The 25,894-nt window shown below is 36.2% G+C and overlaps 1 protein-coding gene across 10 annotated transcripts in view; it reads right to left on the bottom strand.

Annotated features, from left to right (window-relative positions):
• Nucleotides 1-25,894, bottom strand: part of VPS13B (vacuolar protein sorting 13 homolog B) — a 477,988-nt gene that overhangs the window by 380,741 nt on the left and 71,353 nt on the right. For 9 of the 10 annotated variants that reach the window (XM_080583158.1, XM_080583153.1, XM_080583155.1 and 6 more), the window contains 8 exons: nt 25,510-25,605; nt 25,040-25,162; nt 21,731-21,868; nt 20,256-20,343; nt 16,094-16,285; nt 15,285-15,454; nt 10,887-11,081; nt 9,287-9,411 (listed from right to left, as the gene is read on the bottom strand). In XM_080583158.1, the coding sequence (XP_080439284.1) occupies nt 9,287-9,411; nt 10,887-11,081; nt 15,285-15,454; nt 16,094-16,285; nt 20,256-20,343; nt 21,731-21,868; nt 25,040-25,162; nt 25,510-25,605 (1,127 nt within the window). The remainder of the gene's footprint in view (nt 1-9,286; nt 9,412-10,886; nt 11,082-15,284; nt 15,455-16,093; nt 16,286-20,255; nt 20,344-21,730; nt 21,869-25,039; nt 25,163-25,509; nt 25,606-25,894) is intronic. The other variant, XM_080583160.1, reaches the window with a different exon arrangement.

Below are 25,894 nucleotides of genomic sequence, written 5' to 3'. Positions count from 1 at the left end.
TTGCAAAGTTGTTAAAAGCTGGTCCACAGCTCTCCGAGAGAAGCACAAAACTACTTTTTTGTTTGAACTCTGAAAAGTTCAAAGATCTTTGAAATTAACACAGTTTTCAATTCCCTGCCGAAGATTCAAGAGCAGAACAGAACCCCGACTTCAAGTAAATGCTAGGAACTGACCTAAATAAGAAACTCTGTCCAAAGACGTAAGCTGGATTTTCTGTGAATTTGTTCTGTTATACACTTCTGTATATTGCTTATTTTGTTTCATAAATTGATAAAATCTTTTGGTGGTAAAAGATGCACTTAGAGTGAGAGACTTAAGGCTGCTTGAAATTCTGGTAAATTTTTTATAGTTAGATCATGAAGGTCAGAGAGGTAAGAAGGTACATGTCCACATTAGCTACAACAAAAGGCTTCAAAATATTGCACTGAACTCTAGAAATAAACAAATGCACCTAACTCTACTCTTCTTTGCCTGCAAGTAACCCAAAGACCCTTCTAATTTCCTTTAAAATTAAAGATATAGCAACAAAAGGAAGTTGCTGGAAGGCAGAAGGGGTGTTTTGTTTTTCACATTACCAGAAAAGCCTTTAATGTAGTGAAGGATGGGTCAAAGGCATCATCAACAGCAAGGGCAGGGATGAACAAGGTGTGTTAATGCTCCATGTATAAATACTGCATAAAGAGCAGAAAGACTATAAAGGCTATTTAAATTATATTGTAAGCCCATTAATTAGTAACCTCAAAGGAATTTTTAAATATAGCAGAAGCTATTTAAAGCAAAATATTACTTTGTTATGTTAAATCTCAGTAAATGCATAATACTAAGTAAATTTAGATTTAACAGTAGTTGTAGTTTGTGAAGTACAATGTTATGCACCGATTCCAGAATTGACTTTACATTATTCCTTCTCAAAAGCAAGATAAACTTTGAAGCAGGTTCTATGGATATAGATTTTTTTAATGCATTTGGTCTTGTCTATCCACTGTGAACGTCTCAAGTCTATGTCATCACTGACCTCACGAGTTTTAAGACCATCAAAGTAATCACGTACACTCGTGCTGAAGAAAAGATACTGCCAATAAAACACAGCATCAGAAAAACATTTTCTTGCTGTCACATACGTACACAGCCAAATACAAAAGAAAAGCTGAGGTATAACAAGTACGCTTACTTCCAAAGCAAGACACTAAGCCATTGACAGCATTAAGTATCAAAAAAAATTCTAATCATGCTTACCAAATATATTTCCTTCTACTGAAATGTTTATTTAGTCATTAAACTTGAAGTGAATGCAAGTTAAATATCAGCAAACAAAAATAAGTAAAAAATACTTTTAAATCCCTTAGGTTTTTCTTATAAACATACATTGTAAATGATTTCTAATGGATAAAAATTCTGATTCTCATGGTTATCAAATTCATCTGAGCCTGCCACATCAACATGCTTACAAAAATAGGTGCATTATTTAAGTCTAGAGAGTTTCTGGTACCTCACTCCAGGCAGAACTGAAGCCTACCATCCCAGGCAAACTCTACAGAGGTGAGGAAGGACATGCTATGGCTTGTCCAGCAACACAATAGCGCTCCGTAATCATAATGAAGATAACCGTAAAAAGATAAAATTGGCAATTCTATACAGCTTATTCAATAAGCAAATAGCATAATCAAAAAGCATATAAACAGAGCACTTCTGTGAAGGAGGATTATTTGCTACACAAGGTGAATAATACCTTTTCAGCAACATTATTCTACAGGGAACTATACGAGAAGTCTTGATGCTTGAAAGAGTCAATCTAATTTTTTCTTCAAGTTACAGAATTGAACAACTACAAATTTCTTAAAAGAGCGCTTTCATTCCTCACAATTCCCACATTTTCTTAAAAAGTTGCAATTAAAAAAGTGAAAGGGAAAAGAGCAACTGTAACACTAAGGTGCACTCCTTCAAAATCTATGTAACAACCAACATTCGAATGGGTCTGGCTAGCAAGATGGCACAACAGTTGTGCCCCATGCCCTTAGTTGCAGGGTGCAAGTTTCAAGTAGGGTATACCTTTATTAGCCAAGTAAACATGGCCAAGTGCAGGCATCAGTAATGGCCTCTGTACATACTTTTTACCTGTTTGCTCCCTGCCATAGTTTGGGGCCATGGCAGCTGACACTTTCTCAAACGATGCCTAAGCAATGCTGAAGGGACCAACAGTGCCAAAAGCTCTCCACAGTCCAAAGCCTGGTTCTGTCTTTCTTAGTTTTATTTATGTTTTTCCCCTTTTTGGGAGGGGAAGTGAAGGAAGGAACAGCAATAGGCAGGTGTGTGGACTCGAACTGAGCCAGGATAGGCCACTGTTTTCTGGAATGTTTTATTTAGTAGTTTACGCATAGTCAGAGAGATTATATTTCTCTTCATGATTCAATGACACAACGAAAGGAGCAAAAAAAAATGAAGCAGCAAATTGCAGGCAAAATTCTGGGGGAAGAAAGGCCAAACTCTGTGTGTAACGAATTGCTGCCGATGGACCTACAGAGGACCTAGAGTTGACACAGGTAAAGACTCAAAGCAAAAATCACTGAAAATCCTAACCATTTTTCTACAGATGGTGGTATTACTAAGAGAAACAGAACTTCCAAATACATCTAGCAAATAAAGTTTATCTTAGGGATTCAATTTTTCTTTAGCATCAACTCTACAAAACAGCACTTCAGCACTAAGACAGGAAGTTCTACATCTCTCTTGTATGTCACAAGTAAAGCAAAAAGCAGCTTTAACCCTGAAAACCCTACATATTTTTAACTACATTCCATTAACTTGTTCTTAGAACTAACGTCAGCAAATACCGATGGCAACAGTTACTAAAACCAGGATAATGTATTCACCATGTGCAATCACTTTCCTTGGACAGATATTAGTTAATAGGCTTAATTTATTTTCAATGAAGAGTCTTGACAATTAATTAGTCTAAATAATTACACTAGGAACACTACAGATGACCAACCTTTGCAGTCAGCTTGGCTGATTTTCCTCCTCACAGACAATACTGAAAAATACAACTGCTTCCAATTTACATTGATTAAAAGTTCACTTTTAACAGATTTGCTGAATGCTGTCTGCCACATCTGCTGAGAAGCAGTAACTTTAGATCTGGACTTGATTTAAAAAAAAAAGTTAAACTTGAGGTTTCTAACTGAAGTTAATTTGTAGTCACAGTAATCAAGCTGCAAGTCATGTGGCAGAACGCAAAACCCCTCCTGGATAGAGGGTCCTTCCTGATAACCGACTACAAGTCTTTCCAGAAGAGCACAGCTGAAAACTGCCACAAAATGTTTCTGTTGAACCTTGATATATTAATATCAGTGCAGATTAAAACAGATTCCACAGCATTAGCAAAGATTCCTTAAGCACCTTCATCCTTATACACGAGCACATCGTACTTAAGCTTTTATAATGAAAGAGATGTTATCAATGAAAGATCATCATCTTGTCAAAACTATTAAGCACCCTAGAGTGCTGTTCCCAATTAACTATGATATATTCATATACCTACTCCTCCAACAAAGATGCAGAGCCGCAGTGAAAGCACACACCTACCAAAAAAAAAGTCTGATTTAGTGTTATGGTTTTTCATGCATTTCCTAGGTGATGGCATAGACGTGCATAAAGCTGAAGTAATTCAGCATACTACCTAGGCTGATTGTTCACATCTGAGGCAATTTGACACAACCACCTCTTCAGAACCCAAGAGAATGCCTGTTTCTGTCAGTTCTTGCACAGCCCATATCACTGGCATATCTCAGCAGTTCAAGCAGGTTTTCACACGTGCTAAGTAACTCACATGACTCTGTCTCCGCTGTCCCATATGCCGATGGCATCTGTTCAGGCATGCAATCTCAGATATTTTCCGTTTCGAAGGATACCCTGAATTTTCATCTGGCAGTTAGATCCAATTACTGACATAACTAATAGTCACAACTGAATGCTACGAAATGAGTTTCATGTGTTTTCAACCTGTTTCTGCTTCTGACCCAGGAACCGAGCATGCCCCTCAACTGCCCATGTGAAACATAATCCACTTTCAATCTAAATTGACATTGCTCTTGATTTACTGTGACTAGTCAATAAAACAGGCTGCCAAATTCAAGACCCAAGTGTCAATTTATTGGAAAACTTCCTAGATTTATGATCTAATGTTCACAGTCTTTGGATATCTGCCTCTGTGCTTCTTGCCAGCAAGGTCCACTTGCCTCTTACTAGCACACAATTGCACTGAACTGCACAATGGCTGCATCTCACAACCCTCAAGCTCACAAACCTACTGCAATTTCTAGTTCAAAGCTGCATTACTCCACTGAACTTGCCCTGCCAAAAGGCTTCAGTCAATTCTTACACACTTGGACACTTTTAATCCTCTCTTTTTTAATCCTCCTTATACACTTTTAATCCTCTCTTTAGCATGCAGCGAATCCTAAGAGGTCCTATTGTCATCACAGTAGTACCTTGCTGGTAAAGGCCACAACAGCAGGAGCTAATTTGCTTGCCAAACAACCCTCTTACTGTTCAAGCCACATCTTCATCCACCACATTACCTGTGGATCAACATTAATTGCTCTCGCTCTGGTCAATTCACTGTGAGAGTGATCCTGAACACAGGATTTTCAAGATGACCAAGAAGGCACACATGAGCAGATGCACATCTTAACTTACACTGAAGCTTGTAACGCCCTTACTGGATACTGTAGAGTCTACTGATGATGAATTCTGCTAGTTAGAGTTATGTGGCACACCAATACATGGCTCTGATTAAACTAGGGATGTTTGCCTTTCTGGGGATACATAACGGGAAAACAGGAGCAAAGCTTTGTAAAGATTAAAACGCCTTTACAGCAAGAAAGCAGTACACTAAGCAGTAGTAACATGAGGTCTTCAGAATCCTCCTGTATTTTGTAATGTCAAGTTATAAATATTAAAAGTTAAGATAAAATGATGTGTACAAAATATCCATTTGCCATCTACGTGGCAACAGAATCAAAACAAAAGCTAGAAATTAAGAGGTAAAAAAACTCAAAACGCAACAGGCTGCTGGCAAAGCATGTTAATCAATGTCCTGGTATAATCGTTAGCCAAAAGGAGGTTAACACCTAGCATGTCAATCTAATGCAGATGTAACAGAATCTGGAGACATAGTAAATATTTACCTTTACAGGTAAATCTGTGTTGAAATATTAAGAGCTGCTACATTAACATCAATATTCTTAAGGCTTCATAAAAACAAAGTGTACACACACACACACATATATATCCTGCATGAGGATCACTGTATCTAGATTTCTGCTGCAATCTTTCAGTATTTTCAGGACACACATTAATAAAATAACAACACTAATCCTTAGCTTTAACAAGTGAAACAAGTGTCATCATATCTCTGGGCAGCTGAGATGCCCAGCATTTGATGCATACAACTTTTAATAAGAAAACAAATCTTGCAGCCTTTCTCAGTAATGGACAGATCTTCAATAAAAGCATTGAAGGAAATAGAAGAAATATGAAGACAGTAAAATCTTCAAACGGGGTACAGTGGGTCATATTGAGCTCTATCTCATTACTAGCCTGGACAAATCTAAACTTGTTCTCAAGGTTCAAGAAAGCTCCTAAGTCCTAGATTCATGTACTGAGTTTGTTCAAGATGTAATTAACTCCTAACTTGAGTACTTTATCCAGGGGTAATAGTGTTCACTGCACGCAAATATTTCAGCACTCCTAATATTAGTTTTTAAAAAAAATTAAGCAAATCTCCAAAACTAGCTCTGGTCTCAAAATAAGAAAGAAGAGACTCACTCTTAACCCTTCAAAATGGACTACTGGACTAAATAACTGAATGGAAAGGATGCAGAGAGCGAACACTTCACCCCAATTTATATCCATACTCCACCATGTTTCAGAGTCTCAAAGGCTGTCACTGATGAAGACAGTGACAACCTCCCCAGAACTGATAAAGGATGATGAGAGTCTAGAATGCTTGTCACAGGAAGGGATTATAGAGAATACCAACCAAAAAAAAGAAGAAAAATCAATAAAATGACACACACAACTGGACCAATTTCTAGCTCATAGAACATATGGATGACAGTTCAGATTTACCCAGTTATCAGAAAAACGAAGGCTATTCAAAATCAACATTCTTTAATGTATTTAAAATTCTTTAAATGCACAATAAAGTAGTACGTTATAAGTGACAGACTGTTATAACACCGAACTGTCCTACCCTGAGTTGTCTCATCTGTTACTACAGAAATTGTAGCCAAAAAGAAAAAAAAAAATCAGCTAATTCCTCTCAAGATTTCTGTTTGGCCATAAACATTCTTGTCATTCATTCTGGGCTTTTAACCATATTCTGCTAATTCTCAGTTGTTTTTAGACATCCTCCTGAAAGCTTTGAAAGCTGCTTTACAATCTGGCATGCAACACTACATAAAGTAGTTGTAAAATATTGACATTAACATAGTATTTTGCATCTTGTTATGCTTGACAAAAACAAAAGACCAGATGTTTTTACTTAAATATAAAAATAGATTAGGTATACAACAATTCAAAAGATGTCAAAGACATAGTTAACTAGTGAGCTTGAGCAAATTTCTTTTACAAGAAGAAAGTGTATTAACTGAAATTAAAACAGACATCAATCTAGCAAATAAAATGAAACAGCACTTTTGCTACATTAATGGTTGTTTACTGAAATTTACTGGGTTGATGTTGTTCAAATTTTATCTATTCAAAAGTTAGCAATGGTTATCAGCTAAAGTTTTTAAAAATAAATACCACTACAATATTTAATATACAATATACATTTTGAGATTATTATATTGAAACTAAAAAAGAAAGCTATTCTACTGATTTATGTCAGAAATAAAGTTGAGATTTTCACTGCTAACTCAAAACATACTACCTGAGGGATTCCATAACAGTTCATAAAATGTCTTTGTTTTTAAAAGGTATGGTCTGTGGTATATATTTTCTAGCAAGAAATAGAAGAACACATGTAGCATCAGATGTGTGTACTTTAAGAAACTCTGGAATGCGAAGTCTAAAAATCCAAATAAAGCAGGTGGTATAATTGGGGGGGGAAAAATGAATTTAAGTTTAATGACATTACCAGGTTATCCTACCAGACTAATTCTCACTCACTGCATGACTTCAATGAAGCTCTCAGTCTTCATGCTGATTTCGATTTAGTTCAAGTGCTATTTGATGTATTTCATCTGGAGTTTTATTCACTTCAAACTACACTTCATTTAACCTGGCTGCTGCTGTACTCATTTGTTTTTCTACTTTATTACCCGCAAATTGGTGTTGCTTAGTTTAGATAAATTGTTGGAATAAATTAACTTTATATAATTATTTCACACTGTTAATAAATAAACAGCCTTTAGAAAGATCTCATGTCACAGAAAAAAGTGAGAAAGCTGCTATGATTTTTTTTAAAATACTCTAGTATTTGTCTCACAAGATCTACTAATAAATGCTGATAGACGATTTGCTATTTTAAGGCAGCAGCATTGCCCCCACCCCTTCAACTACTGCTTGTTTTTATTTTTCCATGTTATGAGTCTACCTGGTTTTAGTCTACCATACTCCATTTTCCAGCTGGGCACACATCATAATATGATGGGGGGAGTGGGGAGAGAGAGAGCATGAGACAAAATGTGATGGCAAGCATACAACAGCGCGCGTGTGACAGAGCACAGGAAACCAAGCATGAGCAAGACATTGAGTGCAGTAAGTGCAAGCACATGCGAAAGACAGCACACGTGCACTCACAAGAAAGCACCAGGACTTGGATACCATGAACTTGTCAGACAAAGTATTTTTCAACCATTTTTCATCTCTAAAATACTAATTTTTTATTACAACTACCAAGGGGTCTTACAGCAAACTACATAAACCTAAGTTTGTGTAACACAAATTTATTTCTATGGTATACTAATAAGGATCACAAACCAGAATTAAATGTTAAATGCCAGTTAATTGTCAGCTGCAGTCAATCCTACCGGAGTCCTAAAGTGCTCTGTTTATCAAGTGCTGAATATTGCTTATCCTTGTTTATTTATTTATTCATTTATTTTAGCGAAACACCACAGCAATACAGCAATTCATTTGAAGTGGTTAGTACTCTTATGATTTATTGATGGAAAATATGAGAAAGTCAATTAGGCTGCTACCACCTGGTGGTGTTCTGATTATGCTAAAAACCTCTTATATTTAGCATGGTATCAAGGCTTTTAAGAGAAAACCTAGTATATTCTGAATATAGAACTAAGAACAAACTCAGTAGTAGTCTTTTTTTTTTTTTTTTAAGCAATCCATTAAGCTTTCACAAACAAATCACTGTGACAAATCAGCAATACAATGCAGAACATTTGAAGCCAAAATATTTAACAGATTACCCTGCTTGCCTGTTATTTTATGTAAGGTTCCTCATAAGGATTTAGTCATAAAGAAGTATTACAGACAGTTACTGCTCAAAATGAGGGATAAAGAATAGTAATGACTTGTCCAACACATTGGCAAAATGCGTTTTCTTGAAAATATTTTTTATAAATACAATTCATAAGCGATAATTAAACAAAAAGAACTATTATACACTGACATGTATGATTACAAAATTTAATTTGTAGAGATAAATTTAAATACTGAATTTCCATGTCATTACAGTACACAGTAAGGTATTTTATATAGCTCATTTCATAGTAAAGCACAGAATTGTTTTCAAAATGAAAATATTTGCTTTTAAAGTCTGAACTACTACTAGGAACTCAATACATGATCACAATGTTAAAAATACTTTAAACCGTAACAAACATCAGAAATAACCATCTGGTAGAAACTGTTCTTGGGAAGGGAATTTTTTTTTTTTTTTTTTTTTTTTTACTTTGTTGAGTTTAAAACAGACTTGACCTATTCAGTTCAACCCATGAAACTTTCCATCATTATGTAACTTTAGCTTTTGTATCCACCCAATGAAAACTGGAAATTGGTTCACAGGAATTCTACGAGGCCTAAAAGAAATCCATTTACTACAGAGTTTGCATAGCCTGTTCTCTCAACAGTCTGAAATTCTGATTAACAGGCATCCTTACAGAGAAAATTATTAATGGCAACAGACTTAATAGTAGAATATGATAGAAAAAACAAAGAGACGTTTAGGGAACTATATAGCTTGGAATTTTTAAACCATTCATTATAAACACAGAAGTAGTTGAGTACATTACTTAAATCACTATACATCGTTCATACTCACCAATATTTAGGAAACTTGATCAGCTTGCCATAAAGAGCAGTACTGAAAGAGGGAATAACTGGCACAGGGAAGCAGTACAAGCCTTTACTGTCCAAAGAGGTCAGTGCTGCCTGAAAACCAAATACCTGAAAAAAAGGCAGTTGGTCAGTGTATACTATCACAATTAGAACATTTCAAAGTATTTGTATAACTTAATATATAAATTGATCTTTTGAAAATACAAGCAATAAATATGAAAAATAAATATGAAATAAATTTTGTATTTTTAGGTTATTACTTTTTGCCCAAATAACCGAGAAGTTCTGACTAACTTGTCTCCAGCAATAAAATAATATCCCAGTAGGAATAAATAACAAATATTTTTGATCAAAAAATCATGTTAAGTATGCTTTGCTGAATTGTTTAAAGACAATCAGTTAAAATACATTATTCTATATCAATCAAATATGGAGATTGCATATTGTCTTTCATTTAAAGAACATTTTTTGTGATTACAGCAACAATAGCCTAAAAAAATGATATTTAAGGAAATAAGAAAAAAAGCTTTGCAAATTATCTTCTCAATAAGACAATCTAAAGAAAGGTTCATCCCAATTGTTCTCCATTAATTTTGCCTGTTCAGTATGGAAAATGGACAGTTGTAACTCAAAATTATACTCCACATTTTGCAAATGCTGATCAAACAGCTGCTAAAAACTTCTTGAACAGAAAATCCCCATAAACTGAAAAACAAATAGATGAATTGCAATCTAGTTATCCCAATCACTTTCAATGTGATGGGAGTAAACATGTCACCCAGAAAACTGAAAGCTTGCCACATTATTTTGGGATGGTGTTTGTGATATATATACACTGTAAGATTTGTTTATTTTTTTATTAAGATATCAGCACACAGGTGAACAGCTAACTGAAAATTTTAGCAAAATTAACAGTAGTACATATTTACATTTAAGTAGCACTCAAAAGCCTTTCAAACTGCCTAAGCACAAAGCTCATCCTAAAAGTCTCGGAGGTCAATTTTAAAACTCCTCTTTAGTTTTCACTTTTTCATTCTACTATCATCTCAGCAGATGGCAACTTAATATTTTCAAAGCTTCTTAAAATTCACTCAGCCTAGCAATAAGAACTGTTCTCATAATGGATCTTTAACTGAGAACATTTTGGCAATAGTCTGCATACTCCATTATGATGGTTTTGGTCAATCAGTACAACTAAAAAACAATGATTTTTCCTTATAACCTATCAAGTTGCTAAGTGTAAATCACTGTAATCTACATATTCTATGACCATTATCCTAAAATAACAAAGGTTTCCTTCCAAATTATTTTAACTCAATCTTGCCACAAAGACCTTGGGGCTTCCATCTGTATTGTTGACTTGTGAAGTTCACTGTTCATGTTACAAAACATTTAGCTTAGCACAGAAGTAGCAATCCCAAATGATGATATTCTGCAAGATGTATTTACTCTGCATGTCCTTTTAGATAGGTTGAAAACATTCTTCCAAGAAACCTAACTGTTAACACTTAGGATTATCTATACTTGCTTTAACATTTTCTCAGCATACTGAAGTAAGAAATAGATCTCAAGACTTCTTTTACCTTCAGATAGCAGTGCGAATAACAGTAATGAAGAAGGTTATCAGACAGCTGGCTGAGGCTGCTGACCATGTGCACCAGTTGCTCAGCATACATTGGTACAGAGTGCTCCAGGTTAATTTTATCCACCAATATTCTCACAGAAGGTAAAGGCCGCAGGGGCTGGAAGCTTGTAGTATTTAGCAATCCGCTTAAGTTCTATGGAAGGGGGAAAAGCATGCAACTATTACATTTATATTCTATTATTTATACATTTTTACATTTCTTGCATCTCCTTTTCTCTCAAAATACACACACACAAAAACGAATCTACATGTAATAAATTCTTTACTGCTTACTGCAGCATTATGATCAAAATAACAGGAAACCTTAAATATTTTCAAAATAACTTCTTCCTCTGTGTTAGAAACTTAACTTTTATGTCTAAAATTTTCATCTGTAATTCCACTGAGTGTCAGTGTGCAGGTGTTGGCAGCAGGGCAGCTGCAGGGGTGGCCTCTGTGAGGAGAGGCCAGGGCCACCCCATGCCGGACACTGGTAGTTCCAGCCAGCACCACCACAGAGCACAGCTGAGGCCAGCAGCCAAGCTGGTGGTGTCTCTGTGTAAATGTATTTAAGAAAGGGCGAAAAACACCACACAGGCTCAGAGAAGTGAGGAGAAAAAAAAAAAGTGAGAAACAGCAGCAAAGACAGCAACGCCAGAGAAGAAGGAAGGGGGGGAGGTGCTGCAGGCACAACAGCAGATCATAGAACCACAGAATGGTTTGGGGTGGAAGGGACCTGAAAGCCCACCCAGTTCCAGCCCCCTGCCATGGGCAGGGACACCTCCCACCACACCAGGTTGCCCAAAGCCCCATCCAGCCTGGCCTTGAGCACCTCCAGGGATGGGGCATCCACAGCTTCTCTGGGCAGCCTGTGCCAGGGCCTCACCACTCACTGAGTGAAGAATTTCTTCCTAATAACTAACCTAAATCTCCCCTCTTTCAGTCTAAAGCCATTACTCCTTCTCCTATCACTACACTCCCTGACAAAGTGTCTCTCCCCAGCTTTCCTGAAGGCTCCCTTTAGGCTCTGGAAGGTTTCAATAAGGTCTCCCCGGAGCCCTCTCTTCGCCACTCTGGAGTAGGCGTCCTCCCTGCAGCCCACACAGGACCCTATGCCAGAGCAGATGTTTCCTGAAGAACTGCAGCCCATGGGATGGACCTACAATGGAGTAGGGGAAAAATGCGAGGAAACAGGAGTGGCAGAAACAAACTGTTATGGACTGAGCACAACCCCCGTTCCCCATGGGCAAGGGGGAAGAGGCAGAAGCATCAGGAATGAAGGAGGGAAGGTGAGCCAGGGAGAAAAAGGGGTGGGCGCTGGGGGGATGTGTTATTTTGATTTTTGTCTGTCTTTCTCACTACCCAAATCTATTTTAATTGGCAATAAATGAAATTATTTTTCCCCAAGTCAAGCCTCGTTTTGCTCATAATGGCAATTGGTAAGTGATCACCCCCTCTTTATCTTGATCTGCCTTCCCTGCCCTGTTGAGGAGTGAGAGTGAGAGAGCAGCTGGGTGGGCAGCTGGCAGGTGGCCAAGGTCAACCCAAGAATATGGTAAGTCAAAATATTTTATTCTATAAAATGTTTACTTTTCGTCACTCCAAAGCACTATCACCATACTAAACTCATGCTGATCTAACCTTTACGTGGTCATATACTACACATTCACAATCACGCCAGCTGTCTCAGAAAAAAAAAAAAAGCTACTCCAAGATATAAATATTGCAATTTTACACATCTAACAGCTACTCCAAAATATAAATACTGCAATTTTACACATCTAACTCTAGTTTTCATAGTATCCATTAAAATGGAGTACTGCGTCTAGTACAAGAAAGACGTGGACGGAACAAAATGAACGCACTGAAAGGCTACCAGGGGCCCTGGAGCACATGAGCTCAGTCTCGGGAGAGACTGAAATAACTGGGGTTGTTCGGCCTGGAGAAGGACAAGGGAGATCCCACTGCTTTATACAGCTGCCTGCTGGGAGGGTACAGAGAAGACTGAGCCAGATTCTTGTCAAAGGTGTACTGTGAGAGAAATGACAACAGACACAAGATGAAACACAGGCAGTTCCAATCCAAGCAGGTACACGGGAAAGCTTGTTGTGGAATCTTCATCCATGGAGCTATCTGGCACTTGGCTGGACAAGCCCTGGAGCATCCTGCTCTAATAGGACTTGCTTTAAGCAGAACGTTGGCCTCCTAGAGATACTTTCCAGACAGCTCTTCCAATTCAAATTACTTTATGAATTCATTTCTTTAAACTTCAAAATTGGACATTAAGTTAATCAGTTTCAACATAAAAGTTGAAATTATTATTTTCAACAGGGTTGCCTTCACACAGGAAATATAAATTGAAACTTCAAATAAAAAAAATTAATAACCAAAAAATTCACTTGTGTTGAACTTGTTTTCCCCAAACCTACAATAGAAATGGGGCTATTTTCCCACTGTAAGAAGGCCATCTTTCCATACACATTAGGCTAGAAGCGCCACAATCCCAAGCTGAAAGGAAAAAGGACTATATCCCAAGCTGAAAGGAAACAGGACTATACCCCAAGCTGAAAGGAAACAATGCTTCCCATTAGAGGCCTGGTAAGGTCCCATTTTCTAAATTTAGAAGCTTATGTATGTATCCTAATACATCAAGAGGTAACAGTTTTGTCACCAGTTCACTCACTGCAGCCAGAACAGATAAGCATGTCTAAATTGAAGAAAAATATACACATTCCTGAAGTATACTCACTGAAGAAATGACAACACTTTTAGAATAATGTTATCTCAATTTCAGACAAGAAATTACCAGTCAAAGAAAGGCTGATACAAAAATTATTCACTAATTCTGGAACGCAATTTGAATGCCTATTGTTGAATATTTAGCATAGAAAAGGACTTCATAAATAAATGCCTAATTCTCACTGCTTTAATTGTAACAACTTCTGAGAACTTCTACAAGATACATCCCACTAAAATAAACAAAACACCTCATCTGCAAGTACAGAGAACATGCAGTTAGTAGCCCCTTGTAAAAAACACATTGGAAGTGTTTAATATCAGACAAGAATTCACAGAAATTTAACTCAATCGATTCATTTTTCTTCTTCCAGTCTCTTTTCTTATCCTTTCTGCTTCTGCAGCCAGAGGTAAAACAGTAAGTATGCATTAAAAAACACTGATTCATCCCTATAGTATGTTGATTTCATGCACAGAGGAAGGAGTCCTGTAGGAATAAAAACCGTACAGGATTCTTTAGCTGAAATTATACTACATATATCCAAAAGATGAAACAAATTTGGGCTGTTAGGAAACTTAATTTCTGTCTCTTTCCAAGATAGTCACTTTACAAAAATCTTAATCGTGGGCTTTTTGTTTTTTGTGAGTGGGCTTTTTGCTGTTGTTTTAAATATATTTATGTGATTTAGAATAGAATAGAACAGTTTAGTTAGTACAGACCCTTAAAGATCTTGTTGTCCAACTGCCTGACCACTTCAGGGTCATTTCTTATATTTTATAAGCATGCTTTCCCTGTACCTAGTTCATTCCCAGCATTTTCCAGTCCTCCCACAGACCCCTCTGATCAACTCTGCATCCAGATCAGAAGTTCTTCTCATATTCACACTGTCTTGAACATTCAGAGGGATCATTAACAATCAAAACAAAAACTGATTCCCTGCACAGTTTAAGTGACCAGATCAAACATGGTACAATCTACTATTAGTAGCCAAAGTCTTGAAGGTATCCCAGCTGGGACTTGAACACACAGAGCTACATGTTACGTCTGTGAAGTCTTTATAAAGCATATGTAATCAAAGATTTCTGATTTGACCAAGTATGGGAAGACCTGAATGGGAAAATGACAACGGATACCCTTCTGATTCAAAAGTTTTCCTAAAAAGACTTAGAAGTCATAGCTACTTCTTTTTAAGTCTGATGACCAAAAGCAACACAAAAACATTCTACGATTTAAATTTTTTTTCCTCCAAATGTTATTTTCCTACTAGTACATACCTTCAGTTTTAACAAGTCTATCTAGGTACCACACACACCATTCATCTTACCTATCTGAAGAGAAGGCTGGCAGGCAAACTAATTAGGAACTCAGAAATACACCTCGCACATCGAATAATAGTTCAGTGAGAAAATTATACTGTTCCACTCCAGGATAGGCATAGTTTCAATTTTCAGTATTTCTCATGAAGACAACAGTCAGAGATGAAAAAGTAGAGATGCACCTAGGCCTATTATTAAGGCAATATGTGTTTGATGCTACAACTTCATATATCTTAGCCTTTATAATTCTATGAAATAGCACATGCTGATATAAACAACTGAGTAAGCATTGGCGAGTACATACCTTCCCACCCATTATTACGGGCATCAAGTGGTCTAGTAAATTGAATTCTGCCACAGGGATTATAATTGTACACTTAAGAATGGTGAATGTTGTGAGTCGAGTGGGAATGTATTCCTCCAGTGATGCTACTTCTTCTGAGCTTGGCATAGTTCTATTTCCATCCATGAGATCTAAAATAAACCAAGATTACATAAGTCTGACTAAAATACCTATCTCCAACAGTGGCTTTTTCAGAAACAGTTAGGAACTAGCAAAAAGTAGAAAGCACATTTTTTTTGCCCCTTCATATTTAATACATGTAATAATCAGCGTTTTATTATAAACTGGTTCTACCGGAGGTTAAATGCAATGGTAACAGCATTGTCTTCTCTTTGAAATCCAAGGTTTGGATGTGAGAAAACTGTACAGCTTTTTCTCAGTTTCATGCAAGAAACTCATCCTAACAGTTTTAGCATAGTTTGCTTCAATTCATTTTCTTCCCTGTATAAGTATTATTCGAAACAAATAAATGCATTTTTTTCCTCTCTTAAGACTCCAAAAATAAGCTCAAGTTGTCAATGAAATAAGCCCTCCACACAAGAGATTTGAATCAAATGGCTTCAGATTGTCTGAAACTGTGTTAGAGGTATCGCAAGCATTGATGGGGATACCACAATGTTTCATTTTTATTTAAAATTTTGCTCTTTGGACTGGCAAATTTGAAGTTTAACTATTTGGAATTTGCAATTTCAAAAGCATTGAAGTTAGTCTGCTTTAATTCTGTGTATTTGTGTATATGCAACATGCATAGAGGCAGGCAACGTGCAAACCTGGCTTAGTTCTGCTATATGGCTCGTATTCGTGTTCCAGAGCGCACACTATCATTTTCATTATCCGGTGTACAGCACTACTATCCAATCGGAGATTGAGTGGACCCACAATGAGGCTTTTCGTAGACATCTCCTGAACATTTCCAAAATCTTCATTCTTAACTGAAGAAAGGTCTTGCTGATTCCCAGAAACTACAAGAAGTTGTATAAATAATAACAAATTACACCAAACAACCAGACAGAACAAAATTATAACTTTGTAAGCTACTTTTGTTTCAAATCCTGTGATCACAGACTTAACATACACAAAATACAACAATGCAAACTGAACACGTTAATATATTATGACTGTCTTAACATATTATTTAAACAAATACTATACCTGTCCGATGCTGAACAAACAAGACAAGATTTTGCCTCAACAGCATGCACGGTATAACCTAGTCAATGAGGGACCTTTTTATTATGTTTGTATCTTTCAAGCTTGGGATTCTTTAACAATATCCAAACTTTTTGTGGAAACTTAACCCCAGGTGCCAGTGACAGCTGTGCTGTTCAACACTTTTTAAACCAGACTGACAATTGAAGATAAACCCTTCCTTCCATTCAGTGATGAGGTAAAGCATGGGCAGGGGGAATGAAAACTTCTTTAATCATCGTGTCTCAGACAATTTTTTAGAAGGACCACCACAGGGATAAAAGGGTTGTTAAGTCTCTGCATCAAGAGATCTATAACCTTTGTGTTCAAAATAGCTACTAGTATACCAATTGAAGTAGAACTATCGTTTTTCTGATATAAATGTAGGATAATGAAGTAGACCAAAATCACACACTCAGTGTATACAGGCCACCTGTCAGCTATAAAACAGTATGCTTACATTTCTCTTAACATATTTTATTTGAAATGCTTCAGTTAAATTAAGCAAATTTCAGACACTTAAGTTTTCCTGTTGCATATGGCTTGTAAAAAAATAAAAAATACCTTCACCCCTCAAACACTTATTTTGCAAAATTTCACTTTTTTTCTCTTATAACTCATCAATTTGGAAGTGTCTTCACTGTTCTGGTACAAGCACTAAATATTGAATGTCTTGCAAACCATGACAAATCAACAGTCTGACAAAATAAGCGTCAATTTTAAATGGATTTTCAAACCATTTAACAAATAAGAAAAAAAATCGTTTTGAAAAGAATATTTTTTGTCAGCATTCCTTCTGATTCTATCTTGAACGCTATCAGAAAGCGCAAAAAATCTAAACGTAACACAAAAAACAATGCCAAAAGCCTTGAAAAGTAATAATAGCCTAGTTTTTCAATTAAAAAACTCACTTGCATTTACCTGTGTGTATGGATAATATACTGAAGTGACGGAATTTGTACAAAACAATTTATGGAAAAGTTACATTTAATTATAACTAAGTGCAAAAAGAACAAGAGTAGAAATTCCATCAGTTCTATAGAAGTCAGTGCTTACAGGTTACTTTCTAAACTTCACAGATGCATGAAGGAAAATCAGGTTACCAATCACTGGGTATTCAGCCCCTCCATAAACCTTTCGACTAATTCTAGTTGACAAAAAGCTTAAAATCAGAGTGCTGCAAAATAAACACGCCACCAAAATGGATAGATACGCATTATAAACAAAGCAACTTCAAAATTACACTCTGTTAGGTCTGTAGGTCATGCAAATCAGTAATCAATGAAACTGATATACTATGCAACGTTTCAGCGAAATATTGAAATGCAAAGCAAAAAATAGAAAAATGCAGTTAGAGGGGAAAGACAGGAAGAAATTCAAAATAAAACTACTGTACATGACTCACTATCTTGTTTTTATTCAAAATACTAAAAGTCATTAATACGTTTCTATAAGTGACAGATGAAACTCCTGAGGTTAATGTTATCCAGGAGGTACTTGTGGTTTAATCAGTAATTGTATGCTTCAGAAAAGGTTAAAGGGGCAAAGAAGGTGTCAAACCAAAAATGCCTAGATAGATAAAAATCTTACAATCACAGTAACTGCCTCCCTATAATGTAAGCTGTGTTGTTTTTTTTAGGGGAAAAATGGCATGCACTGATTGTAACTGAAAACATACTTAATGTCAAATAGAAATATTAAAGTATATAAAAAAGTATTTGTTTAAAAGTTTAAACACCATATATTAGAAATGTAGTAAGATTTATATTGCTATCAGAATCCTGAAATATCTATATATTCATTTTAAATGAGATAATTTACACCTACTTGTTCATGTTCTATTTATTAATTACCTACTTGATATTCTATGTGGAAAATTAGCTAGAAAATAACTAACAAAATTTCATCTGCTTTTCTGAGAAACAAATGTATTTGAAAACTTAGGGTTTAAAATTCTTAATTCTATACATACAGCCACTATTTAAACTATTAATATAAAATTAACTATCCTATTCCTTTATGTGGTCAGATAGCTGAAATTATAGGAATAACAATGAAATAAAAGCACCCAGAAAGGCTTGATAGGAAGCCAAACTACATGTTGTGAGGTGTTTTCCTAGTGACTGATGAAGAAAATAAACATCAAGCCCCTGAGAAAGGAAACTGAAAGAAACAGAAAAGAAACTGAGGAGAAGAAAGTAGTCTGGCCTTGAGCTAAAAATAAGTGCTTTTGAGTTGAGCAATTTCTGAAAAGAGTTAGTTACAGTCAGGAATAGTTATGTTGTAAGATTCCTTGAGTGTTCAGAAAAACAAGGCAAAATATTACACATAATCAAATTTTCCTCATAATCAAATATCTACGCATATACAAATTTCAATACCAAAAGTCAAAAAAGAGATGAGGCTTATCCTGGTCTTCAACTTCTCTACATAAAAGTATTGCGTGTATGTAAGTGGTTATTTCTTTATTAAAAACAGAAATACACTGCAGTAGAAGCTTGACTTCATGTATATTTTCTCAGCTTTAAATCACACGCATGGTAACCAGACAGGAAAGCCTCAGGGCTGGGAAAGAACTGTTAAATTACCTAGTCTATCCCTCAACTATTGAAAGCAATGGCATCACTTATTTCTGTTTGCAACCTTCGCATGATCCATCCTCTAACCAAATTGGAAATTTCTTTCCTAGTCCTTTTATATTTAATGTCTAATAAACCCCAAAATCAAAAGCATTAAGACCTCAGACTTCTCTCGGACAAAAATAAGCAAAAAACATTCTGATGAATTGGGCTAGGTAGCAAGAACAAATAAAAGTTTAGCCACGAAACAGCCAGAAGTTCCCAGACATCCATAGAGACGGTGTTCATGGTAATAAGTACACAGGTGGGGAAGAAAACATTAGTCAGTAGGACTGCACAACACCAGCTGTAGATGACAATTTCCCCAAGGGTGGGGGAATCACACTGCAATTCATTTTAAGAATATCTATATACACAGATACATGTGTGTATATATACATACACATATATTACTTATTGACATACTAACTCCTTTATTCTGTGTTTTTTTTTTTTGTGACACTCACAAAAGTAGGCACACTTCCTGCATCGAACCCACTGTATTGCCTCAGATTTAGAGGGTAATTGATAGAAATCTCAAAAATGACTTAAAATTAGCAAATACCTGGGTTTGCATGGTTTAGACTAGTATTTGCTTACAAAAATACTTGGGATATTTATATTTAAAGATTATTTCTCCCCAACATCTTCTCTGCAACCATAAATGCCACCTTCCCCTATATTTTCAGATGAGTAATTCTAAAGGTATAGTTCTCTCTTCCTTGCATTTTCTTCACAGGAGAAAATGAGAGTACTCTTCATCTTCTGTATCATGTGGATGATCAACATAATTCCAGGGTTTCTCAAAACAGTTATTTTCCAAAGTCAGTAATAATAGTAACTTTTTAAAAAGACACCATACTTCATGAACTTTACCACTGCTACATGAAAATTATTTTCAGTTTAGCCACTATGAAAAATATCATCTCAATTACTTAGGCAGAAAAAAAAAGAAGAACGTCAATAAATAAACAACAAACAAAACAGCTAAACACATTGATGAAGATGAAACTATGAACCTGATGGCAAACCTAAGGTAAGTTAGAGGACAGCTGGTCAAGGACCAGCTCAGTCTGAAGAGTCTTTGTTTCTATTATTTAACAGGGTAAACAAAGAAAAAAGGTACCTTTGCCACCAGTGCTTTCCATTGTGTACAAGTAATCCATGTAGAAAGCCCCAAACCTCTGCATTCCAGCTATCTCTGTGTACGTCTCCTACCAACAAAGCAAAGCAAACAAAGAAAATGTTGTATAAGGAAAGAATCTTGAGATTACCAACTGATAGGCTGGTATGAGAGAGATATATTCGTGTTTGGATTTGTGCATCAACACACGGAAAGGCTTATCAAAACAAAGGACAGAGGTTATCCCAAAGAATTCACCTTTCCGATAGGTAATGTAACTTCTATTTGAGGCCACACAAAGGCACATCCATAATTCCAGCGGACACACTGACCAATTCATCAATAACATCTAGTTAATTAGTACCTTTAATGGAGTAAATATTCTTCACTTGACCTCTTACATCCAACATATCTGCCTAATTAACTACATCCAAAACTGAAGCTCATTTATTCTCATTTTTTTTTTTTTTACAGAATATGGTGTTTTTATCTTCAAACAGTAGTAATCTGAGCAAGACTTTATGTCATCACTGGGATTTATATGTAAGCTATTCCATTACTACACATCAAATTTGCTTTCCTACTTACCAAATGATAGGCAAATCATAAAAGCATAGAAGGCAGCTCAAGTAAATCTTAGAACTATGGACAAAGTTTGAATATGAGTGCTTGTCATTTTACTAATTAATTTCATTTTTTTAAGGGAGTCTTCATGGTTAGACTTCGTCAGTAGTACTAAAAAGGTGAAAATAATAAAATTTAAAAGAAAATAGACATATTTGAAATTGTAAGTGGCTTTGCCAGTACAATTACAGAGAGCACTTAACAGCACCTATGAACACACCTGGAAAGGACCACCTTGGTCACTGCATACAGTCTTTAAAAATCACAGTCAGGGAATAAAGTTTTACTGCACAAGTTACAACACAGAATATTTGTGACTGAAAAGTCTCTATCACAGGCAGAATTAGCAAGACTCCTCCTAAGTAGAAAAATATAAGAATAATACATGAGAATACAGTATCTACGAATATGGCACTCACTGACAATAAAATTAACAAGTTGCCAGATCTGTTTTCCAGGAAAGACTTTCTCAGCTTGAAGACCACAAACTAATTATTTGTTTGGTTCAAACAAGTATATGTCAGTAAGCTTGACCTTTTGCTAGCATTTCTGTCATATCTTTGTGGTTTTTTTCTCTGTGGATGTTTTGTAGTTAGCATTTTGGAAAACAATGGCATTAGATTTAGCTTTCAGGATAGGAGGGGTTTTGAGATTTCTTTCAGACATGTTTTTGTTGCCTTTTTTTTTGGAACACAAATAGGTTTATCATTTTTTGGCCATCTGCAAAGTAAGATTCAGTCAAACATGACTAAGTAAGTAAATCAGTCTTCTAAGAGTACACATCCAAAAATCATTAGAAATTCATTAGAGAGCATTAGAAAATATTTTTGAAAGAAAAAAAGTAATTCTCTGACCTTATGATGAGCTGCATCCAATATAAATTCTGCACGAATACTATTATTTTCTGGACTTCTGTAATCAAATAGTGAATTGGTAAGGTATGTCATCCCTTTTGCACTCAGATTTTCTCCACAATTAAAGAAGTAGGCCTCCTTCATCAAGTAGTCAAACATAATAATAAGGCAAGGGAGGGAAAAAAAAGTCAGGTTAACAGAGCAGTTTCAATTCTGTTGTAACACAATAATGACATGATGTCAATCCCTCAAGAGAATATTAAAGAGGGCACCTCTGCTCCAGTCACATATTTCATCATGAAAGAAGGTAAGATAATTAAAATCATTTTAAGTAATGCTGATGTTCTTGTCCACTCCCACCCCATTTTCAAGTTAATGAAAACAGCCTGGGCTAATAGTATACAACTAATAATACAGAACACATACTAGCTTTGTTTTAACTAAAAATTAAATTTAGATCATTGTTGCTCTGAAATCTGCTCCATCCTTTTAGCTATATGGGAACTTGTCACTCCATAGTCCATTTCTCTGACTGACCAATGCCTTTCAGACACTTCATCTATTCTATTCATAAGAAGCAGTTATCTCAATGTATGAGCCACTTGCTACTTCAACATTCCTCTTTCTTCACCTGGGGTTTTACATGCCTTATTCCCCACATCCTAAATCCGCTGCCCTTCTAAAAATCAACACAACCTTACTACCAAGAGTTATTCCTTCCAACAGGGAATACATGTGAGATCATTTTTTGCCAACCATCTATTCTTGACCACATGAAACAAAGCTGGAACATGTATGAAAAGCAAGATGTCCCAGCTGTACCAGTACAGAGAAACAACAGGTGAAGCAGTGTCAACATCACTGTTTCTACAAAAGCAGAGATTTTCTTGAATTCCCACCCTAAAGGGTAGCAGGAAATGGAAAAAGGGCAATGCCCTGAAGTCCTTTATCAACGAATCTTCAAGAAATTCATTCACTCACCCAGCAACCACAATTCAAAATTTAAGCAATTACCCTTAAACAAGAGTATTGAACCAGGGACGCAGTGGTTCGGCTATCTAGCAACACTAGTTCATAAGGACACATCTGCCCTCCCAGTCACACTCCTTCAGTTAAACCAACACAACAGGCTAACAGAGAAAGGAGATGAGGGGGTCAACTGAAGGAGCCACCAGACTTGACAGGAATGAAAAGAGAAAGGGAGAGAGGGTCCCGGGCACTCACAACAAGGGGAGGGCCAGGGGGAGAGTTGTAAAAACACAACTGAGGAAACTAATTTCCAGTACAAGCATCAGTACACGGCAACACAGCCAATATCCAGAGCTTCCCAAAGGACCAGTGGGGAAAACCCTCCCAGAAATCAGCACATACATCGCAGCATGTGGCAAAAGAGAAGAGGAGAAACAACTCCCCTCGTGACAACCAGAAAAATTCTGAAGAGGAATAGTAACACAATATATATCTGGAAGAACAACTCAGACAGACTGCAAAAATCACACAAAGTGTACAAACGGAGGCCCATAGAAACATTGTACAATTTAAGTTGGAAGGAACCTCTTCCAGTCTTTAGAAAGGATGTTAAACACTATAGGCCTAGTACAGATCCCTGAAGGATGCCACAAGTAGGCAGGCAGACACCAGTCGGACTTCATACCTCTTTTGAGCACTGTGGTCCAGACACTTTTTCACCCAACTTACCCAATCATTATCTCACTGATTTGGGAGTAAACTGTGTGGGAGCCTGTTTCAGAGGCCTTGCTAAAGTCAACACACGTCCTGAATATGGTTGTTAGTTTTTCCTCAGGCAGCTAGCTACTTACTCGGCCATGTAAGCACAGCCCACCACCAGGAAATGGGTTCCTCTTCTGCAGTTTTTGCATGCTGCAGTTTAAGATATAATTCATATTTTATTTGTATTTTAGTACTGTCAGGAGTTTTTTTGTTCATCCATGCTGGACTTCTGCCATACTTTCTTATTTTTTTTGCACATCAGAATGAGCTTCTTGTGCTTAAAGAACGCTGTCCTTGAAACTCAACCAGGTTTCTTAAGTCTTTTTGCCCGTTAGAGCACTATTCCACAGGATCCTGCCAAAACCTGCTCTTCTAAATCCAAAGGACACCAATCTACTATTCATCTTGCTCACTTCACTCACAATTTTAAACTTCACAGTCTCATAGTTCCTGCAGGCAAGGCTGCCATTCACTGCCAAATCCCTTGCCAGGTCTTCCTTGTCTGTAACAAGGCCAGCAGAGCATCTCCTGCAGATGGCTTATCTTCGTCTCCCCAGACTGTTCTCCTGGCAAACCCTCTAACTACTGGTTGCAGCATACCAGTTATATATTGCATCCCACCACACTTCTGTATTCCCAACAATATCATGTTCTACGGCTACGTAAGGACACCTAATTCTTCATTTTTTCTGCTTCGTGTATTTGTGTACAAACACTTGAGAACGGATGACAAGCCATACTGCTCTCACAGGGACAGTACAAGAACGTGACCCAACAAACCATATCACAGTATTTGACCATTTTCCAAATAACAGTATATTTTACCTTCATCTATGTTTGCTTTATATTGTTTTTGATGTTCTTGATTTTTCTTCTTGAAATACTTTCTAAGAATTTACAGGGAACTAATATCATGCTAAAAGGTCTGCAGTTGGCTGATTTTGCTTAAATGTAGTTCTCCGCTACAATATGGCACTGCTTTATCTATAGCTCAACTAAAAATCCCTACTATTAAATTTACAATTTCATGCATCAGTTCACTGCTTTTTTTTAACAGTAGTTCATATGAATACCTGGGTTTGTCTTACTAAGCAATTTAAGTTTGCTTCTACCTAAAATACAGTAATTAATACTCTTTTTCACTTCACACCATCAATGCTATTGAAAAATGATGAAACATACTTGTTCACTATTTGAGTTACACCTCTATTACCCTTAGTGTATCACATTCCTATTTCTTCCCCTCTGAACTTCTGCTGATTTAAGTACTTTCAAAAAATTTTAACTGTGTTTTAATTTCCTATACAGAATCAAAGTATGAAAACATATGTAATAATGGGGGGTAAGAGCGGTTGTCAAAAAAAAAGTCTTATTTTTCACAGCTTCTCACTCTTAGATGTTTGTCTTATTTTCAACCCTAAGGATAAGGCATTGAGTTCCATATTCCAGTGACACATCTGAAAATCTTATACAACAGTTGATAACAACAGCTTTTCCAATTCTTGCACATAAATATTTTAATAAAGCACAGCAGCACTGCTGTATTCAACAAGTCAACTAATACTGTAATATACTCACTTCATCATTCCTGTTCATGTTTTCTTCGAAGTCTTTAATTCCCATAATTCCTTTAAGGCACATGGCTTGGCAGCCAACAAAACCTATTTGGCAATCAAAGAAACGTTCACCTTTCATAAGGACCTAGTGGGGAAAAAAATGTGGTATTTTGAAGAATTCCAGTCCATGAGAAACAGAAAAGATGAAAAAAGTGAACTAGAATATGTTCACATTTATATCTTCAGTGCTTAAATGAACAGCAAGTTAATCAAACAGGATGTATACAAAATCTCTAAATTTCTAGTGCTATGGTGGTCAGACACCAAAGTAACCCCTTCCTCCTACCTGTGTGATTATTAAATATAAACACATCTAATATAGCAGAATATGAAAATCACTAATGAAGTAATTCAAAATATTTTGTCTTAGAAATTATTTACTGCAGTATTTACAATGAACAATAATAATAAAAAAAGTCAACAAAAAATTACCTCAACTGTGGTTCCTTCTTGTTCCCAGCATATAACTTCTTTGGATTTTACTTTCTGAGGGCTATAATAACTACTTTCAGCTTGCATTTCAGTAAGCTACAAAACAATAGGATAAACACTTTATAAAAGTCAGTATTAGTATTAAGCAGCAGTAACTTCATTAATATACAGAACTGATGAGGACAAATTAAACTATGGCCAAAATTTATTAACAAGCAGGAAACAGGTGCAGTTCAACAGCTGTAACACATTATCCATATTAGAACTTCTCATATCCAACTTCTGGTTGAAGTATGCCATAACAAAAAGTTTTAAACCCACTACAGAACTTTTAGTTTGCTTATCTAAGGAGAAACTATGTGAAAAGATGAAACAGATATGCAGC

The sequence above is a fragment of the Anser brachyrhynchus genome (assembly GCF_964034855.1).
Source record: "Anser brachyrhynchus genome assembly, chromosome: 2".
Classification (NCBI taxonomy): Eukaryota; Metazoa; Chordata; class Aves; order Anseriformes; family Anatidae; genus Anser; species Anser brachyrhynchus.
The sequence above is the reverse complement of the archived record's forward strand: the minus strand, read 5'-3'. Positions and strand labels throughout refer to the sequence as shown.